The sequence below is a fragment of the Chelonoidis abingdonii genome, chromosome 24 (assembly GCF_003597395.2).
Source record: "Chelonoidis abingdonii isolate Lonesome George chromosome 24, CheloAbing_2.0, whole genome shotgun sequence".
Classification (NCBI taxonomy): domain Eukaryota; kingdom Metazoa; phylum Chordata; order Testudines; family Testudinidae; genus Chelonoidis; species Chelonoidis abingdonii.
In genome coordinates this window covers 6,730,353-6,751,763 of record NC_133792.1, presented here as the reverse complement: position 1 = coordinate 6,751,763, position 21,411 = coordinate 6,730,353, and the positions used below count along the sequence as shown (strand labels likewise).

At 45.3% G+C, this 21,411-nt stretch overlaps 1 protein-coding gene across 2 annotated transcripts in view; it reads right to left on the bottom strand.

Annotated features, from left to right (window-relative positions):
* Positions 1-390: 390 nt before the first annotated feature.
* The window catches only part of LOC116816172 (ficolin-2-like), a 41,456-nt gene continuing 20,435 nt past the window's right edge, over positions 391-21,411 (bottom strand). The window contains exons 5-10 of one of the 2 annotated variants that reach the window (XM_075060544.1): positions 19,690-19,700; positions 8,304-8,314; positions 7,115-7,242; positions 5,978-6,107; positions 5,243-5,377; positions 391-638 (exon numbers count right to left, since the gene is read on the bottom strand). In XM_075060544.1, the coding sequence (XP_074916645.1) occupies positions 391-638; positions 5,243-5,377; positions 5,978-6,107; positions 7,115-7,242; positions 8,304-8,314; positions 19,690-19,700 (663 nt within the window). Of the gene's footprint in view, positions 639-5,242; positions 5,378-5,977; positions 6,108-7,114; positions 7,243-8,303; positions 8,319-19,689; positions 19,701-21,411 lie in introns of both variants that reach the window. The other variant, XM_075060543.1, reaches the window with a different exon arrangement.

Here is a 21,411-nt window from a genome sequence, read left to right as displayed (position 1 = left end):
CTCTTATCAATGATCAATTATTTTCTTTATAGAAAAACCAGGATTGTGGTAAACGAGAAAATAAACTAACATTTTCTGATACTATATATCAGAAAGAGGAATTAAAAAATTAAACACACAAAATCACAACTGGGTTAATTTAGAATCCTTTGAAATGCAAACCACTTTAAAATTCAATCTTTTCCCCACAAAACTATTCTTATGTTTTTTTACCAGCTCCAGTCCTTGTGCACTGTGCTGGGTAAGTGTGTACGATGACGTCTGCCCCCTCATGGCTGATGGATAAAGAAAAGATCTTTATTGTCATCTGCAGATTAATGTTCATTATGACAGGCCTATAATTGCTATATAAGAGCTAAGTATAATTATTACAATTGCGTCTCTGATTAGCTACACGGGCCTCATTTTCATCTCTGCCCTCTTGTAGGAATACCAGTGCCCTTTGCCTGTCATCCAGTTCACCCCATTAGCATAGGTTTCATGGGGTCCTTTCAGGTATAATCCGTTCAGGTTGGACATATGACATTCCCGGTACCACCAGGCCCCTTTATAGGCTGCAGCACAGTTAGTCTCAGACACGTCATTGTCCTGGTCGTGGGTTGAAAACATCATGCCGTTGTGGTCAGTTAAGGAATCCCCTGTAGAAACAATTGGGTTTATTTATTACATGTTTTTACAGACACAAGGTGAGTGAGATAATCTCTTACTGTTTATTTTTTACATTTTTACAGTTCAGTTCCCACAGCCCAGCCTAGTGGTTCTAAGGTGGGGTTACTAAATTTCTCCCTTCACCAGGCAGCAGAAATCTCCCTGGGGTCAGGAGAGAGATTGCAGTTCTATTTCCAGAGAGGAACATTTTTCAACAGGCCATATTCTGACTGTATCTCCTCACAAGATCTGATAGGAAACTCTTCAGCCTGTCATGACTTAAGACAAAGGCCAAAAGGTGCTAATCAGGGAACTTCTATTCACTGATGTTGCTTCCCTCAGAGCCCACAATGAAGATCTATTAAGAACTCATGGACTGCCTTTAAAGTACCTGTCAGGAATTTGCTCTCACCATCAGCATCAAGAAAACGGTTGTATAAGGATGGGGATCCACAAGATCTTTCAATCACCTTAAATACCAACCATATAGAAGTCATCCAAATAGTTCAGCTATTTGGGTTTTACAGTGACCACAAATCTCTCACTGGATGAAGAACGAAATGTTTCCATTGGAAAGACTGCCACCACCTTCAGCAGACTAACTAAAAGAGCATGGAACAACTCACAGCTGATCATCAAGACCAAAATGCTAATGTACCAAACCTGCTTCCTCAGCACTCTCATGTATGGTGGGGAAACACGGACACCTTACACTCATCAGGGGAGAAAAGGTTAAAGAGTTTCCACTTAATGCTGTTTACGCTGCATACTCAACACCAAATGGGAAGAGAAAGTCACCAATGCAGAGGTTTTTCGAAGGGCAAATTTACCAAGTATGACAAGCAAAGATGACTGCACTGGCTGGGCCATCTGAGTACGGGTTGGAAGACGGACACATACCCAAGGACACGCTATAAGGGGAGCTATCAGAGGGAACAAGAACAACAGGAAGTCTCAAGTTTCGCGATAAAGACAAGCAAATGAGATATGAAGGAATTGGAGTTAATCCTGACCTATGAGGAATCTGGCAAGTGATCATAACAAGTGGCACCACCCTTTCCATCAGGGTTTCAAAGTCTATGACAGAAGCTGGCTCCTACAGCCTTGAAGAGAAAAGAGCCCGTAGGAAGCAAGCAGCTCCCAACCAACGATAGATACATTTGCAAAAATTACCAAAGATCATGCAAATCTTGGATTGGACTATTCAGTCACATGAGACATTGCAAACCATCTATATCATAGGCTGCAATTCCCACCATCTCTCGTAGATGAAAGGATGCCAATAAATTATAGTCTGATCTCAGTTACACCTATAAATCCAGAGTAACTCATTGCCGACAATGTGCTCAGTCCTTGGACATCCTGAAATCAGTTTCCATCATTGTGATGGTGTAACGTGAGCCCAATGTGCTCCTAACCTAAAAGCTTAGCCCGGAGCCTGCTGTGGATTCAGGATCATAGAATCACAGAATCATAGAAATGTCCATCTGGAAGGGACCTTTGAGCAGTCATCAAGTGCAACCCTCTAGGCTGAGGCAGCACCAAGTAAATCTAGAGCGTCCCTGTCAGCTGTTTGCCCACCCTGTTCTTTAAAACTTCCAGTGATGCAGATTTCACAACCTCTGTTAGAAGCCTATTCCAGAGCTTAACAACCCTTATATTATAGAGAATGTAATTCTAATATCTAACCTAGATCTCCTTATCACAGATAAGCTGGTCACTTCTTGTCCTACCTTCAGTGAACATTGATCATAATCATCTTGGTCCTGCTAGTGAAGGCAGAGGACTGGACTCAGTGACCTTTCAAGGTCTCTTCCAGTTCTATGAGATAGGTATATCTCTTTATAACAGCCCTTAACATATTTGAAGACTGTTACCAAGTTCCCCCTACCCCCACCCACCAGTTTTTTAACTTTTTCCTCATAGGTCAGGTGTTCTAAACCTTTTATCATTTTCTTGTTCTCTTCTGAACTGTCCTCAGTTTGTCCACATCATTCCTAAAGTGTGGTGCCCGGAACTGGACACTGTTCTCTTTGTGAGGCCTCACCCACGCTGAGTAGACCAGGACAAGTATCTACTGTTCTTACATGCCACAGTCTTGTAAACACACCCAGAATGATATTAGCTTTTTGTAAAACTACATCACATTGTTGACTCATACTTCAATTTGTGATCCACTCTAATCCCCAGTTCTTTTTCAGCAGTGCTACCACCAAGCCATTATTTCCCATTCTGAAGTTGTGCATTTGATTAGTCTTTCTTAAGTGAACCACTTTGCATTTGTCTTTACTGCATTTCATCTTGCTAAATTCAGATCAGTTCTCCAATTTGCCAAGGTCATTTTGCATTTTAATCCTGTCCTCCTAAGTGCTTACGAACCCTCCCAGCTTGGTGCCAGCTGGAGATTTATAAGCAATATGCTCCACTCAATTATCCAACTCATTAATGAAAAATATTGACTACTACCAGACTCAGGACGGGCCCCTGCAGAACCCCATTAGATACATGCTCCCAGCTTACCATTGACAACTATTCTTTGAGCACAGTTTTTCAACCAGTTGTGTACCCACACTTATAGTAATTGCACCCAAACTGCATTTCCCTAGTTTGCTTATTGAGAATGCCATGTGGGATTTGGTCAAAAGTCTTACTAAAATCAAAATATATCATGTCTACTGCTTTCCCCTTATCCATTAAAGGCAATAACCCTGTCAAAGAGGAAATTAAGGCTGGTTTGACAGATTTCTTCATGAGAACTCCATGGTGGATATTGCTAATTAATCCTACTGTCCTCTAGGTGTTTACAACTTGATTGTTTAATAATTTGAGTGAGAATTTTTCCAGGTATCAAAGTTAGGCTGACTGGCCTAAAGTTCCCCGGGTCCCATTTGTTTCCCTTTTTAAAGATAGGTGCTATGTTTGCCCTTCTCCAGTGCTCTGGGACCTCACTCATCCTCCAGGAGTTCTCCAGATAATTATTAATGGTTCTGAGATTGTTTCAGCTAGCTATTTTATTCCCTTAGGATGAGTTTTGTTTAACTTTCCCCCTTCAGTATTTGGGCTTGTTGTTAATAGTGTGTTGAGTATGTCATCACCAGTAACCTTTTGAGTGAAGATTGAAACACGCTAGTCATGAAACACCCAAGTCTTCTTGATGTCATCAGTTATTGCTCTCCATTCCTGTTAAGTAAGGAACTACACTTGCTTTCATCTTTCTCTTACTGCTAATATGTGTAAAGAACCCCTTCCTATGGATTTTTCTGTTCCTTCTTAGGTGTAACTTATTTTTTGCCTTAATCTTTTTGATTTTGTCTCTATATGGGTATGCTACTCTTTTGTACTTCTCCTTAACGGTTTGTCCACGTTTCCACTCCTTCCTTTCCTTAGAATAAAGAAATCTGTGATTTCATGATCACTTTCACCCAAACTGTCTTCTTCCTTCAGATTTGCTCCCAATACCTCCTTGTTGATCAGAATTAAGTCTAAAATGGCTGGTCCCCCTGGTTACTTCCTCCACAAAATGGTGTCCCCATTACATTCCAAGGGCTTATCACAAGTTTTGTGTTTTTCTTTATTATTGTTCCAATAAATATCTAGGTAGTTAAAGTCCCTCATTACTATAGTACACCTGTATCAAGGGATCATGTCTATTTATTATGCTTTTTTTCTTTTCCCAGAGACTGTCAGTTGGTCTGCCTCTCGCCTCCTCCTGGAGCAGAGAACAAGTGTATTTACTGTGGCTATATAATTCATCACCTCCTCCCATTTTACCTTGCCTGTCCCTCCTAAACAAGCTGTACCCCACTATACCAATAGTCCAGTAATGAAACTCATCCCACCAAGTTTCGGTGATGCCATTTAAGTAGTAAATTTACTATTGTATTAATCCTTCCAGCTCTTCCTGTTTATTCCCCATCCGCCTTCATTTATGTATCGGTATCTGAGATTTTGAGTATATGCCTCTACTGGTTACTCTCTTCTTCCTCCTCTGACCCTACATGTCCCCGCCCCCAAAAAATCTGGCCCTCTGTTAAGGTGGCCCTTTGTTATGCCTAGCTGTTGGCTTTTGTCCCCTGCCCCTTTTAAACCTAGTTAAAAGCCCTTCTCTCTAGTTGCCTTGTGGGTCTGCCTAAGCAATCCGGCAGTGATGTGTAGAAGACTCTGCATGGCACAAACTATTTCTGTCTCTGGTATACGGGGGTCTGGATGCATAGTTTGCATGAAATGGAGCATATGTAACCACTCAAGGACTTGTACCAATCCTGATGTGCCCACTTAGTTTAAATCAGATATTTCTATGGGGCCTTAAGATCTAACTTAGGAAAGCAACCAGGAGTAGCTGTGCCTACATCTGCTCATTATTCTGCTTTCAGACTTCCACTAGGCAGGATATCCATATTATACTATATGTTTTGTTGTCACTAAACCTTGTGTTTTTCCTTTAATAGTTCAGCAGGAGAATAACTGATGTTTCCTGGAACATCACTTCCACAGATTACATTGCCTTTTGCTTCTGCCATAGAATACTCTGCATCACTTTTGATTTCTACTTTTCTATCTGCCACAAAGGGTAAAGGATGAGCTGAGAATCTACCTGCAGTGCCATTAACAAAGGATCCAATGAACAACATGTATTTCGAAGTCTCTCCTGCAACTCTGAATGACGAGAAGAGAGCAAATTCATAGTTGTTGTCAAAATCTCTGAGATCGATGCGAAGCTCCTGGGAACCTTTAGAAAACAATTTGAAAGCAAAATGTTCAGCACCTTCCATTAGTTTTTATTACTATTATTGATTGTTTTTATTGCAGAAGCCCCTGAAGACTCTAAACACAAATCAGGCTTCATTATGTTGGGACCATTATGATCATCTAGTTTAAATTGCCTGCATTACACACATCATAGAATCTCACCCACTGATTCTCGCATCAAGCCAATATCTTCATATCAACCTTTATCAATTCAATTTCCGCCCACCAACCTAACCTCCCTATTAAAAACGTGCTCCATGTTATGCTTCGTAGTTCATAATCTATGACCTCATCCACGCTGTAACATCCCTTATTGCTGTACTGTGGATGAACCACCAAAGGACCAAAAGCTGCTCCATGAATCATGACTGAAGCCAGCCCAGCTGCCACAGCATTATTGGTTTCAATAGCTTTGTGTGGCAGGACTGGGATGTAAGGAACAGGAAGGGGTGTCTGGAGCAGAGGGGTTACCTCTACCGATAGTACAAATTTATACCCTGTATCCATGGTTAAAATGTGGGAACAAATCTTGGTGGAGAAAGTTGCTGTAAGGAAAAGAATGCATCAGTGATGTCTTTACCAAGGAATGATAACAGATGGATATTGTCGTTCCCCAGCCAGAATTCTGACAGCCGGCTGCCAAAACCTCTTTTGTATGAATTCCAGTCATTGTAAAAATCCACAGAGCCATCCACCCGTCTCTGGAACACCTGCAGGGAAACAGGAGGTTCTTAGCTGGGAAATCCCACATTGATTTCCATCCTACTAGAGCAGGAGACCAGAAACTCTGAGACTGTAAATCACTGGATGAGATTTAACAGGGTCAGATCTATTTTAGCCTCAGGTGACTATCGCAGATGGAGGCTTGTCTCACAGGATCTTATTAAATCTTAGCAGCAACAGCATTAGATTAAAGGATCACATGGTCTGAAAACTACAGCCCTGGTCTGGCAATCAGGAGACCTGGGTTCTATACCCAGTTCTGCCACTTCGGCAAGTCCATCACCTCTGCTTTCTGTGTGGCCCTTTCTCTGCCTTGTCTATGGAGACTGTGAGCTGTAAGGGACAGGGCTGTCTCTCAAGGTGCGTGTTCAGCACCCAGCACAATGGGACCCTGATCTTCATCACATAATTTAGGCACTACTGGGATATAAAGAAGCAGAATAATAAATTGGAAGGTTTAAATGTGAGGTACATACAGAGTTCAAACCCCTCAGCTCCCTAGAACACTCTCACCTCTCATACTCAGGGGCTGCCTGAGCGATAGAGCAGCTGAGGCACCAGACCTGTGACAGAAGTGGAAGGAAGAAGGAATTCTGGTTCCAGAGTCTGGGCAGCTATTGAGGAGGCTCTGAGAGCCAGACAGAGAATAGCCAGGAGAAGGGAAATCTGGTTAACTGTGTCAGACTAGTGACAAATGTCCCCTCAGACCAGGTCTTTTAGAGTCTAAAGCTCTAGGTTCCCACCATGAAACCCACTGTGTTCACAACCAAGTTATCCCCACAACCAAAAATTATGGAGGATTAGAAGGGCTCAGGAAGTGTCTGTTTTTTATTTCAGCTAACCATGGCAAGCTAACAGCTTCAGAGCTTCTGTCCTCGTGCTTTTCTACTAGCTGCAACCCACTGGGTAAGGGCCACCTCCCATTTTGGGGATAGAAAACTGTTTGTTGTTCAATAAATAATGTCCAATGAGCTTCATTATGCTCGGTTCTTACAATCCATCCTCCACCATCTGTGTCCATGTCACACAGCACGGTCATGGCGTTACAGTCATGGGGGTAGATGGTGTACCAGCCGCTCATGGTTTTTCCTCTAGCTAAAAGCTCCTTGCAGTTCTTTGCTCCTGGTTGAAAGAGGAATTGAAATATGTAAATTGATTGTATTAACTCTCCTTGGAGCAGGGATTCATAGGCTGCTTTATGTTGCACCAAGGGCCAGATCAACTGCAGAATCAGATAACTGGAAAAGAATCTTTGAATCATCTCCTCTCCTCCCCACTGTAGTGTTTGGGAATTGGGTACTAGCCCTTTCAATAGTTTGTGGTTCCTCTGTGTTCTATCTTTGGAAACCTACCACAGCAGCAGCGTAGGTACCCATCTAGGCTTTTCAGGCTCTCTGTAGTTAACAAACCAAATTATTTAGACTCCAATGTGCCAGTGTGGTTGTATGAAGTTTGTTTGCAAGAGGAAAAGTCACAACCACCTGCCCAACCCCCTGTGTTCTGTGTGAGACCAGCTCAACCTGAACAGAGGATTGGCTCAAAACATCTTGAAAACTCATGGAAACTGAAATGTGCACAAAGATTCGTACTGCAAGTACCTATTCAGCATTTTGAAATCTCTCTGTGAGTCAGAGGGGCTTCTAGTCATTATGTGACTGGGTGAGCACTCACCCCGAAAGAATATCAGATACTCACAGGAATACTCACATCAAACAGTTTGCAAGAGAACCCATCAGCTGAAGGAGAAAGATTTGCTGGCCAATTGCTAACAGGAAACACCTTCATTTTAAAAGATCCAAGTCTCTTTGCGGATACTTTGAGAACAGCAAATGTGGTAAATCACAGATGTATTTTTTTACAATTTGTCTATCTCTAATGGGTTTTCATGTTTGGGTCTCTGGATGGAATGAGGTGACATTTAGTGGTCATTAGAAACTCTCACCTTTCTTACACTGTATGTCTTCCAGGTCTTCCTCCACTGGTCATGAAAAGAAACACAAGAGAAAGTGAAATGGAACCAAAAAATGTTTTACTGTCTTTTAAACTATGTAATTGGCCAACTGTGGCAGCTGGGATAGCAAAGTACTAGTTATATTGAAAATGCTCTAGACAGGCTTTTAATTGTGAAAACCAAATGCTAATGGATTCACACACATCTCTGATCTGAGCCTTCCACCCTGAACCAGTGAGACAGCTCTCATGTAGCCAACACTATTTTGTAACCCTCTCATGAGGCACCTACTTGCAGGGCTAAGAATTGGTCCTTAATGGACTAAATTATTTGCTGGTTAATAACTAGAAGCAATGCCCACCAAGTCAGGGGAGTTAATAATAATAATTGGAGATATACCTATCTCCTAGAGCTGGAAGGGACCTTCAAAGGTCATTGAGTCCAGACACATGCCTTCACTAGCAGGACCAAGTACTGATTTTTGCCCCAGATTTGTAAGTGGCCCCCTCAAAGATTGAACTCACAATGCTGGGTTTAGCAGGCCAATGCTCAAACCACTGAGCTATCCATCCCCCCAAGAAAATTTGACTGTGCATTTTCCAAGAGCTACCCTATAATGTTTTTAGACTATGAGCTCTTCAGGGTAGACACCTTTAACTTAACATAATGGAATATCAGGGTTGCAAGGCACCTCAGGAGGTCATCTAGTCCAACCCCCTGCTCAAAGCAGGACCAATGCCCAGACAGATTTTTGCCCCAGGTCCCTAAATGGCCCCCTCAAGGACTGAGCTCACAACCCTGCGTTTCGCAGGCCAAATTTCAAAGCACTGAGCTATCCCTCCCCATATGCTTATGCTGCCTGTGAATATGAATCAATATTTTTTTTAAAAAAAAAATTCCAAGTGACAATGGGAGAATATCAGTTAAATAAACTACTGGTAGAAAAAGGATCATTCCTCTAACGGATCCATTTCTTGTGGTTCATACTCCCCACTCCCAGTATGTATGAAATATAAGGAGGGATAGGAGAAAGAAGCCTTCTCTAGGATACACATCCAGATCTACAGATTTCACTTACATTTCTACTATTCTCTCTCATACCAAAGGTCATCTGGCTAGCGTTGTTCCAAACATTACCACCTGTAATGGCCACCTGTTTTTGTAGATGGGGCTATTTCTCTCTTTGTAGAGCCCAAATTTTACTGGAGGATTAATATAGATATTGTGGACATGGGGTGGACATGATAACTATTCAAGCTTTCTAAGCCACTTAATTGTTTGTGCTGCAAAAATAAAACTGAAATGATGTGCAGAGTATAAAGGAGAGTGCAGAGGGTCTCACCAACTGTTCCAGGGGCTCCCGTAGCTCCCAGGGCTCCTTTTTCTCCTAAAAAAAGAACTCAGAATAAAATCCTTGTTTTGCCTGTAAGTCAGCTACATAATTCAACATCTCACTACAAGAATCGCTTGGGTTTAATTGTGTGGAGGGGGTAGTTCAAGGTCGATGTACAATCTACATGTTGCACAATATGTTAAAGTTGGCATTTTGTGGGACTTAAGTGATGTATGTTGCCAACACTCATGATTTTGTCATGACTCTCGTGATAATTATTATTTTCCTCAAAGCCCAAGCTCCTGGGGTCAAGTGGATATGACATAATTGCAGCCACCAGCCTCAATAAAAAGGTAAGTTTCTAACCCTCAAAGCTACGGCGAAAGCCTCAAAATGTGACCCCATTACACCCTAAATACTCAAAAAGGCAAATAAAAAGAACACCACATCTATTATTTTTACATAATCTCATGATTCTAAAACCAGTCTTCTGATTTTTGATGAACCTGACTTAAATTTTTAAGAGATTTGAGGGTGGTAGTACTGCATTTATCTTATCTTGTCTTTTGCATTGGCTGACATGAAAAAGCCTTCGGCTACGTCTCCACTGCAGTTGAGATCTATTTCCTGTGGCTGCATAGGACTCAGGGCATATCAGACATTATAATTAGAGCTGGGTGAAATTTTTCAGGCTAAAATTTTATTCACAATTTTGAAATGTTCCAACTCCTCATTTCAGAACAACGTTTTGTTTTGTCATTTGTCTATTAAACAAAAACAAAAAGGGGACACTTCTTGTTTAACCGGAACCAATTTCGTCTCAACTTTTTTGTTTGGCAAGAAGCTGGAAGGAAAAATTGTACAATGAAACAGGGCGGGAGGAGAGATAGTTGCTCCCAATTTCTCCATCATCATGAATAGCACCAAAAAGGGCTCTGCCAGGGCCGGTGCAACCATTTAGGTGACCTAGGCAGTTGCCTAAGGCAATGGGATTAGGGGGGCACCATTTTCTTCGGCAGCAACTGCAGCAGCTGGATCTTCAGCCGCCCCGGTCGCTGTCGGCATTTAGGCGGAGGGAGCTGGGCAGGGGAGCACGGGGAGAGCCACCTGCAGCAAGTAAGGGGGAGAGGGGATGACACACAGGGGAACTCCACGCCCCAGCTCACTCCTGTCCCGCCTCCTCCCCGAGCACGCCGTGGCTGCTTCACTGCTCCCCCCTAAGCTGATTGGCCTGCAAGCCGGAGGCGGGAGCAGGAAGCAGCACAGTTGTCAGGGTGTCATGCTCATAGCGCAGAGCAGGGTGAGCTGGGGCGGGTGGGGTGCTGCTCAGGGCAGAGGGGACGGCCTCAGGGCGGAGGGAGGGAGCTGCCACCGTGGGGGGCACTCCAGGGCAGAGGTGCGGGTGGTCTGCAAGATGGAAGTTGCCTAGGGTGTGAAACATCCTTGCACCGGTCCTGGGCTCTGCGTGAGAAGTCATCTGACGTCTCTCACTTCACTCAGGGGCGCCAGCAGGACCTCTTTCTCCTGAATTGAACAAAAAAAGATAGTAAGCTGAGCAGAGATACCGGATCTTGACAGTGGTAGAACTGAAGTTCTGTTGCAATAATAACCCTTAGTTCAACTAGAGTGAAGGGAAGCTATGGTGGTTTCTGACACCGATTGTAGAGGATGCGTGTTTAACTAGCTCTGATGATAATTGATTAAAAACTATTCCTGTTCTTAGTCACCTGTAGAGAAACACAGTTCTCTGCCCTTGTTACTTACCTTTTGGGCCAGTTAGTCCCACCTTTCCAGGTCCCGGTCCCTGTTGTCCTGCAAACACAGAAAACTGACTGAATCGTTCCAAGGTAGCGTAATACTGGTACATAATCCCACCCACCACTCCAACCTGGAATACATACCCATCTGTTGATTCACATAATGTATCTGCACTGGCTGCATGACTCCCTGATCTCACATCAGGGATCCCCTAGCATGGACTGCATGGAGGCCATTGAAGTCAAAGGGACAAGCACATCTGCTGCCAGGTGAAACCAAAGTTGGAAACACCATTTATATATGCTACTTAAAAATGTCTGCGCTCATGATATAATATGATGTCCTCCTCTCTAGCCCTCTCATCAACACCTCAAAGCGCTTTACACAGAGCAATGAATGTGCTCAGATACCTCTGGAGAAAACATTATAGCCATTATACAGAGGAGAAACGAGTCAAAGAGGTGATTTGACAAGTCACACAGCGAGCCAGTGACAGATGGGGAAGCAACCAGAGGACTGGTGCCAATCGACAACCAAGGGAATGGACAATTCAGAGATTGCTCTTCTGCATCTCCATCCCTGCACAGGTACGGAGCTGCCATGTGAGTTCCTCATTCAAGGGATGAGGAGATCTCCAAAGTCCGAGCATATTACAAAAGATCACCATTACCTCAGCACCCAGCCATCCCTGGTTCCCATTCAGTGCTGAGAATGTACCTCGATCGCGCATTTCCTGGTCTCCTCTGGTCCTGTGGCACTGGAATTCCAGGCACCTTGGAGAATGGACAGTTATCGGTACTGTTGAAACCACTAAGCTCATTCTGGGAAAGCAATGAACCCATAATCAATCATTGTTAGTTCTCAGGATCTGAACATCTGCAGAAATCCAGGATACCCAGCAAATGAAGCCCTATCCTTGGTTTCTTTTCTCTTTTAGTGACAATCCAACATTTTCTTCAGTTTAGCATTCAGAGATAATGCCCTAATTAAAATGGGGTTATATATTCTTTGTTTTAGTTATTGTGAAAACAAAGTTAAAAAGATATTAAATTGTGTATTTTAAAAAAATCACTTCAAATTAATTTTGATGTACCTTCTGCTGCAGTGTTGCAAGCCGACCAGTGCAGCTTGTGCCAGATCATGGATCTTTTAATGAAATTAACTACAGAGAAACAAAAGCGGAATGAAATGCAGAGGAGACGCAAATAGCTGCCATTCAGTGAAGAAATTGTGCAAAAGTAAAATAATTTTTAAAACAGTTGCTCTTAGAAGCTCAGGAAATACATTTTAAAGAATTAAATATGTTTTTTAACCTAACAGTCCCCTCTCTATATTATACACATTGTGAGATTTAAAATTATTTATAGGAACATCACTGGAGAAAAATAGGGACATGCCTGTCAACTCCATTGAGCTCTATTGATGTGGAAATTTTGAGGTAAACAAAATGTGGGTGGACATGGTTAATATTCCCGGTGACATAGGAACTCTTCCTCCAAATATGGACCATTTGGGCATAAACTGTACATAGCAAATGATTTTCAAAATGATCATGAATGTAAGGAGATGAAACGAGAAAGCAATACTGCTCTGAAATAATATATTAATTTATGCATAAGATGGCAAAGCCTGTATTCAATCCTTATTTAGCAAATGACACATTTCCTTCCAAGAGACCGTTTGCCTGAATGATGTCTGCACAAATGTGACTAAATCTTGCACAAGGATTTCCAGGATTTCATGATGAACTAAAATAAACCTTCAGATGCTGCTGGATTCTCAATGTGAATGTGTTGACATGGAAAGAGTTGTGTAGTGGATTTGTGGTGATAGATACACAACAGTTGCGATTTTACAAATAATCTTCTTAATTTGGTAAATGTGAATTTTATAAAGCAGAGGGATCTGAAATCATAGGCTCACTCTGAGCTTTGAAGATTGAGATTTTATTTTCCAGAATTTAGGTCATCTGCTTGTGTGGGTCAGTCAGTTGCCAGATTGGAAATGCTTTGGCCCCAATATGCAGAGGAGACGGGAGCTTTAGACAAGAGAGATTCCAGCAGCAGCGTAGAGACGTTAGAAGATAGTAAATGAACATGAGGGAGAGGAGGTCAAGTCAATTTTTGAAGATTCTCAATGAAGACAAGAGACAACAATTTCACAACATTATTTGCAAAAAAACTATGTCCTATTTTTTGAACACCTCTAGTCTGTGACGGGCACTTCTGCAATAGAGAGTAATTTCTACAAAGGAATTTTGTACAGAGAAGCTGTTCTTTTTATTATTTAAAAAGCACCATAAGCAGGCAAAGCACTTTATAGACATGTAGGACAAGAAACATTCCTAAACACTTCCCTGTTCCCCAGGGTCCATGTTGGCAAGAACCACACTATGAAACGCAGTTGGGAACAGGATTATTTTTCACTCACCTGGGCAGGTGTCCTGTGCCTGACAAACTGCTGCTGCTATACAGAGTAAAGAGAGGAGGGTTTTCTGGGCAGCTCTCCCCATGGCTGGTGCTGGTCTCTGCAACGGCAGCTCCACTTGCCTTCTCACCACCTCCTCCTCTACTTTAGTATTTCAGTCCCTGTAAGCCTTTTATATGCAATAACGAAGAGCCTAGAGCAAATAAAGCTCTCTGCCTCCGGCATCTCAGCACCTCCTTCCCACTCTCCACATTCCAGCACTTTCCACTGAGATGTTTATGCTGCAGTGGTAACAACCATAGCTGATAAAATGGTCTGATAGGACATGTTCAGTACTGGACTGGCAGTCGTTGCTTCCCCCGCAGAGCAAACACGGTATCGTGCAATGACGGTTATTGAACAGTGCCAGTCTGAACCTTTGCTCACAAAGTTAAGTCATGTGAATGTGTCTTCTGAAATATTAAAATATGGTGCCAAATAATGAGGCCAAACTGACTTTCTCCATCCCTTCAAAGCCTCCTGTTGGCTTCAGTGGGAACCTTTGGGTGAACAAGGAGAGCAGGATTGGGTGAATTTACTAGCCAACTGTTCTATTATTTGTATGAAAGTAGCCATTGGAGACCTCGTGTCAGATTGGACCCCACTGTGCTGAATGCTGTGAAACCCCATAGTAGGAGACAGTAATAGAGGGATAGGTTCCAAGACCAGAAGTGACCATTGTGATCATCTAATCTGACCTCCTGTATAACATAGGCCACAGCACTTCCGAAAGACAAGTGAAAAGTGGGAGAAAAGAATTATTATCCCAATTTTTGCAGTGCTCTGTGTACCTGTGCCATAGAAATGATAAATAACAATGATGCATGCCCAGGCCATATCTGCTCATATACCACTGCTGCATTTTTCTATATGTACATGTGATTTTTCAGTGATTGCTGCACAGCGGATGCTCATGATGGCAGATCACTGCTGAGGCTCATTTCTTTATGTGCATGTGTGTTTGCATGATTCCAGTCCGTATAGCAAGAAGGTAGCTGCTTTTCTGCCTCTGTGCAAAGGATATTTCCTCTCTTCCTAGTGTGGTATTGTGGTTTGTAATTGGAGTCAGAGACCCAAAGCGGCAAAAAAAGACTATTGGAAGATATGGTTCTTCTTTGAATGATTGCTCTTTTTGATTCCAATTAGGTGTGTGCATGCCCTGTGCACAGTCTTCGGAAGGTTTTCCCCCTAGCTGCCCTCGTCACATCGGCCGTGGAGACCCCTGGAGTGGCGCCATCATGGCAGTGAATATATGCCCCTGCCAACCTGCCACCTCTTCATTCCTTTTTACCATCAGTGATGGTCGTTGGAACTATGGTCGCTTAGCTTAGCAAGTGCTTCCCCTAGTATTTGTACTTAGCTCTCTATAAATAGTTATTTAGTTAGTAAGTTAGTTTAGTTAGTTTGTTAGCTAAGAGTAGGGGAGGGGGTTCTACTCTCTAATTTGTCTCCTCAGAGGTTTGGGGCATGCCTCGATCCCAAGGGTTCAAACTCTGCAGAATCTGCCACAAGCCCATGCCAATGAGCGATCCCCACGACTCTTGTCTCAAGTGACTGGGGTGGGAGGGAGGGCTTACCAAACAGATTGATACAAGATTTGTAGAGAGTTCCACCTGAGAACTAAGAAAGAAGGGACTTCAGGCTGAAGCAGATCCTGATGGAAGCAGCCCTCCGTCCCCAGCTGGCTCTGGTCCAATGGGATCCAGCACCGAGCACCTCTGTGCGGAGCGCTCCAGCCTCTGTGCAAGAAACGGTGCCAAGGAAGGACTCTGGTCATAGAGACCCTCAGCACCAACATTTCCTGGCACCAAAGCTCGTGGAGGCAGCACAGCGCTGTTTGCGCTCCCCAGTGCCGCATGAGAGGTACAAGAATGTGAACAGAGGGCACTCGCCTGCACCAAGAGCGGCAGGGTCAGACAGTGGCACTGGGGTGTGTCCTGCACAGGAGCATCTGGTGCCGATTTCACAGGAGCCAGCACTGTCAACTTCGGTCCTGCAAGTGGACCATCAAGTCTGATGCTGTTAGACTGTCCTCACTGAGCATGCCAGGTGGAGGAGCTAGAGCTCTCTTCCATCCCAGACACTTCCGAGGCAGCAAAGGACTTGATTGCCATGACAGCTCCATAATCCCCCGTCAGCCGGAATAGACCTCAGGGGCTGCAACGCGTGGCACCGTCCAGAAGCAAGCCTGCAATGATGAGGCACAAGTCACCATCTCCATGGCACTGCTCTCCACGGCACCATCTCCACAGCACTGCTCTCCACGGCACTGCTCACTGGTCTCCAGCACCATCTGCCCGGCACTGGTCCCGCCACTGCAGCACCGCTCTATGGCATCTTCCCTGCAGCACCACCATGGTCTTCGCACTCAAGAGCCTGATCATCGGACTCTGAGGCGGAGTCCTATTACTCAAGGCGCAGCCAGCACCGATCAGACACTGCAGATATAGACAGGACATAAGGATTGTGCCATGGCAAGCACAGAGGCAAGGGCCTGAGCAATGGCCATTCTGGACTCCATGGGCCTACCACCAAGCCTAGGACTCGCACTCCAGGGGTTCCCACTTGGCGGTGTCGGAAGCACAGATGCCTCCACCAGCCATGGACCGTCCCGCCCCTCAGGGCTCCGAAAGAGCATCAGTGTGAGCCACGTCCAGATCCTGGACCTATCACCAGCACCAAGGAGCATGACACCGAGCAGGACAAGTCCAGGGGGCCAAGAGAGCCCGATGCCGCCTCTGACCTCATTGCTGTCCTCTCCAGATGAATCGGTGGTGGGGTCTTCCTCCTCTGGGCCACCCACTATTGACAGTAGAGCACACCAGAGCCTTCTGCATAGGGTAGCTCACTGTATGGGGCATCAGGCTGAAGAAGTAGTCGAGTTATAAGACCCTGGAGGGGGTGTCTTGGGTGGCTTTGCCCATCAACAAGACTATTCAGTACACTACAAAAACCTTGTAGCAAACCCCTCCCTCCATTCTCCCTACACAGAAGGGGTTGGAGAGGAAGTATTTCGTCCCCTCTAAGGAATGTGAGTACTTAGCTACTCACTCGCAGCCCTGTTTGCTTGTTGCGGACACGGTGAATGAAAGAGAGGCAGGGGCAGTAAGGGCCGACTCTGATGTCTGGAAGGTTTACTCGACCTGAGGGCTCCAGTTCAGGATTGCCAACTAACAGGCAATCCTGAGCAAACACATTTCAACTCATGGACCTCCATGTTGAAATTCAAGGAGTTGGTTCCACCTGAATCCAAAACAGAATTTGGGGCCAGAGTGGACAAGGGAAAGGCAGTGGAACGGATCTCTTTACAGGCCTCACTGGATGCTGCAGACTCAGCTGCGTGAACCTTGTCCTCAGGAATAGCCACAAGGAGGAGTTAATGGCTCCAAACATCCAGCCTTCCTCCTGAAGTACAGCAAACAATTCAGGACCTGCCTTTTGATGGCACGGGCCTTTTAGCAGAGCAAACAGACTCCAGGCTTCACACCCGAAAAGATTTGCAGGCTGTATTAAAGTCACTGGGCCTACATACCCCTGCAACTCAGCGAAAACATTTTAAACCTCAGCCTCCACAGAGCTTCTATCCTCCCCATCCCAGGCAGGACTTCTCAAGGAAGTGGGGCAGGAATGGTAGGCACAAGCCTCTCCATCCTCCACCCAGCCAAGGCCAGCACTTGGCGAGGCAGTCAGGCTCTAAGCAGACCTTTTGAAGGTGCGCCCGGGGACAATGCACTGGTTTCATTACCGGATCCTTCTCCCTCTTTTCTGAATCATCTGTCCCACTTTTACCATGCTTGGTCCCAGATAACTTCGGACCACTAGGTCCTTTGCACGGTAGAAGTGGGATATTCTCTCCAATTCTGCTCCTCCCCTCCCTCCCAGCCCCCTTCCTCATGCCTCTTCAGGGACCCTTCTCATGAGCATCTCCTCATGCAGGAGGTCCAAACGCTCCTCGCAGTGGGAGCAGTGGAGGAGGTTCCTCAGGAGCTATGGGGCAAAGGGTTCTATTCCTGTTACTTCCTAATCCCCAAAGCCAAAGGGGGTCTCAGACCCATCCTCGATCTGCAAGGCCTCAACAGACTCATAAAAAGTTGAGGTTCCACATGGTGCCTCTAAACACAATCATTCCATCTCTGGATCTGGGAGACTGGTACTCCACCCTCAACCTCAAGGACACATACTTCCACATAGTTATAATTCCAGCTCACAGGCATTTTCTCAGGTTTGTGGTCAACCACAACCATTTCCAATTTACATTCCTCCCCTTTGGTCTGTCAGCGGCCCCTCGAGTGTTTACCAAATGCCTGGCAGTCATAGCCACCTTCCTACAACAGAGACAGGAGCAAGTATTCCCATACCTTGATGACTGGCTACTCAGGGAACGATCCAGGGAACAAGTGGAGCCCCAGATCAGCTTCACAATAGCCATCTTCGACATCTGGGTATCCTTCTCAACAAGCACAAACCAACTCTATCCCCTGCACAGAGAATAGAGTTTATCAAAGCAGTATTGGACTCAGGTCAGGCCAGGACATACCTGCCGGAATCTTGGTTTCAGACAATGACAGACATCATACAAAGCTTCAAGCGGTACTCCACCACCACAGCAAGGAACTGCTTGAAGCTCCTCAGCCACATGGTAGCATGTACATATGTGATACAGCATGCGAGGCAGAGGCTCAGGCTTCCCTAGGCCTGGCTGGCGTCAGCCTATTGGCCAGGGCATGACAGTCTGGACAAGGTGGTCACCCTCCCGGCGCCAGTTCTCGAGTCATTCATCTGGTGGCTCAGCCCACAGATAGTACGTGCAGGAGTCCCCTTCGCAAAGCTCCAGACCTCCCTATCCCTGGTGACAGATGCATCGACATTGGGATGGAGTGTTCACCTGGGAAACCTTCAGACCCAAAAGTCTCTGGTCACAAGATGAGCTCTCACTCCACATCAACATCAAGGAGCTGAGAATGGTCCGCCTGGCATGCCAGACCTTCCAGACCCACTTGCAAGGGAAGTGCGCAGAGGGGATGATGGACAACACAACTGCAATGTTTTTTATAAATAAGCAGGGTGGAGCTTGTTCCTCTCCCCTATGTCGGGAAACCCTCAAACTGCCTCTGACCCACATGCGTCTGATGAAGTGGGTATTGACCCACAAAAGCTTATGCTCCAATACGTCTGTTAGTCTATAAGGTGCCTCAGGACTCTTTGTCACTATTTACAGATCCAGACTAACACGGCTACCGCTCTGATCCTCAAACTGAGGAACTTCTGCATAGCCCACTGTATTCACTTGGAAGCATCCTACCTCCCAGGTTCCCAGAACAAGTTGGCAGACTTTCTCAGCAGATCCTTCCACAATCACGAGCGGTCTATCCGCCCAGATGTGGAGCACAGCTTTTTCCAAAGATGGGGAGTTCCCCAAATAGACCTGTTCACCATAAAGAGCAACAGAAAATGCCCCTAGTTCTGTTCCTTCCAGAAGCATAGTCCAGACTCCCTTGCAGACATGTTCCTCCTCCCCTGGAAGCACCATCAGTTGTATGCATTCCCGCCATTTCCACTCATCCACAAGGTTCTGCTCAAGATCCACAGGGACAAGGCTACAGTCATCCTGATAGCACTGGCATGGCTTCACCAGCACTGATATACCACGCTCCTGGAGCTGGCGGTGGATACTCCAATCTCGTTGCCCCTGCTTCTGGACCTGATCACCCAAGACCACACTATCTTCATCACCCCAACCTCGAGACTTTTCACCACACTGCTTGGAAGCTTCATGGCTAAACCCGATGGAGCTGATGTGCTCAGAGCTCGTTAAGGAGGTCCTGTTGGGCAGCAGGAAATCCTCCACCAGGGCTGCCTACCTGGCCAAGTGGGAAAGGTTTGCAATATGGTGTTTTCAAGGTCATGCTCCTCCAATGCAGGTGCTTATACCGCTCATCTCAGGGCTGGTCTACACTAGGGGGGTGGAATTGATCTAAGATATGCAACTTCAGCTACATGAATAGCGTAGCTGAAGTATCTTAGATCGAATTACCTACCGTCCTCATGGCACGGGATCGACATCTGCGGCTCCTCCTGTCGACTCCGCTACCATCATTCGTGTTGGTGGAGTTCCGGAGTCGACAGGAGCTCGTTCAGGGATCGATATATCGAGTCTAGATGAGACGCGATATATCGATCCCCGAGAAATCGATCGCTACCTGCCAATACGGCCGGTAGTGAAGATGTACCCTTAGACTACCTACTACACTTATAACATCAGGACCTCTCAGTATCATCTCTCCAGGTCCATCTGACTGCCATTTTGGCCTTCCACCCAGGAGCAGCCAGCTGTTCAGTCTTTGCCAACCCGATGGTCAGTCACTTCCTGAAAGTTCTGGACAGGCTATACCCACAGGTTAAACAACCAATCCCGGCATGAGACCGTAAACTGGTCCTTTCCAGGCTAATGCCCCCACCCCCCTTAAAACCTCTAGCAACTTGTTCATTGCTCTACCTATCATGGAAGGTGGCTTTTCTAGTTGCCATAATATCAGGAAGGAGAGTGTCTTAGCCTTAACCTCTGATCTCCTTATACCATTTTTTATAAGGACAAGGTGGGACTTAGGCCTCATCCAGCCTTTCTTCCGAAGAGTGTCTCCCAATTCTGTGCCAATCAGGACATTTTTATACCAGTCTTTTACCCTAAGCCTCATATGGATGCTCATGAGCAAAGGCTTCACTCATTGGACATTCAGCGAGCTCTGGCTTTTTACACTGAACGCCATAAAGCCATTCTGTAAGTCGAACCAGTTGTTTGTGGCAGTTGTGGATAGAATGAAAGGCCTTCTGGTGTCATCACAGAGTTTCATGGTGGATCATGTCCTGTATCTGTGCATATTATGACCTGGCAAAAGTTCCAGCCTCTGCTCTAATGGCACATTCTACAAGAGCACAGGCCTCTTCCGCAGCATTCCTGGCCCAGGTTCCGATCCAGGAGATCTTCAGGGGGGCGACATGGTCCTCGGTTCATGCTTTCACCTCTCATTATTCTATTACCCAGCATGCCAGGGACGATGCAGCATTTGGCAGAGCAGTGACTCAAGCGGCAACACCACAAACTCTGACCCCACCTCCTAGTTAGGGCTTGGGAGTCACCTAATTGGAATCGACATGAGCAAGCACTTGAGGAAGAAAAAACAGTAACTCACCTCGTAACTATTATTCTTCAAGATGTGTTGCTCATATCCATTCCAAACCCGCCTGCCTTCCCCTCTGTTGAAGTATCCGGCAAGGAGGAACTGAAGAGGTGGTGGGTCACCAGGGACCTATATTCACGGCCATGAAGGTGCGACTCCAGGGGGCTCCACTGCCAACTCAACAGGGGCTGCTAGGGGAAAAACCTGCTGACAACTGTGCATGTGGCATGCACACACCTACCTGGAATGGACACCAGCAACACATCTTGAGGAACAACAGTTATGAGAAGGTAAGTAACCGTTTTATCTCACTTTGGATAAAGCAGCAAGACTGTGTCAGGCAACAGAAATCCTTCAACGGCATAAAAATAATGGAAGGGAAAGAGGACACTGCCACTCTAGATAGAGTGACAAGAAAGACAAAAAAATGGCAAGCAGTTAGTCGGTACAAAACCAAAAACATAGAGAAGTATGAAAAAGGCAATGCACAAGGGTTTGCAAGAGAAAGCTTCAAGGATTGCTCAAGATGTGGACAAAAAATGACCTCAACATTGCCCAGCTTTTGGCAAGCACTGCAATATTTGTAAGAAATACAATAATTGTGC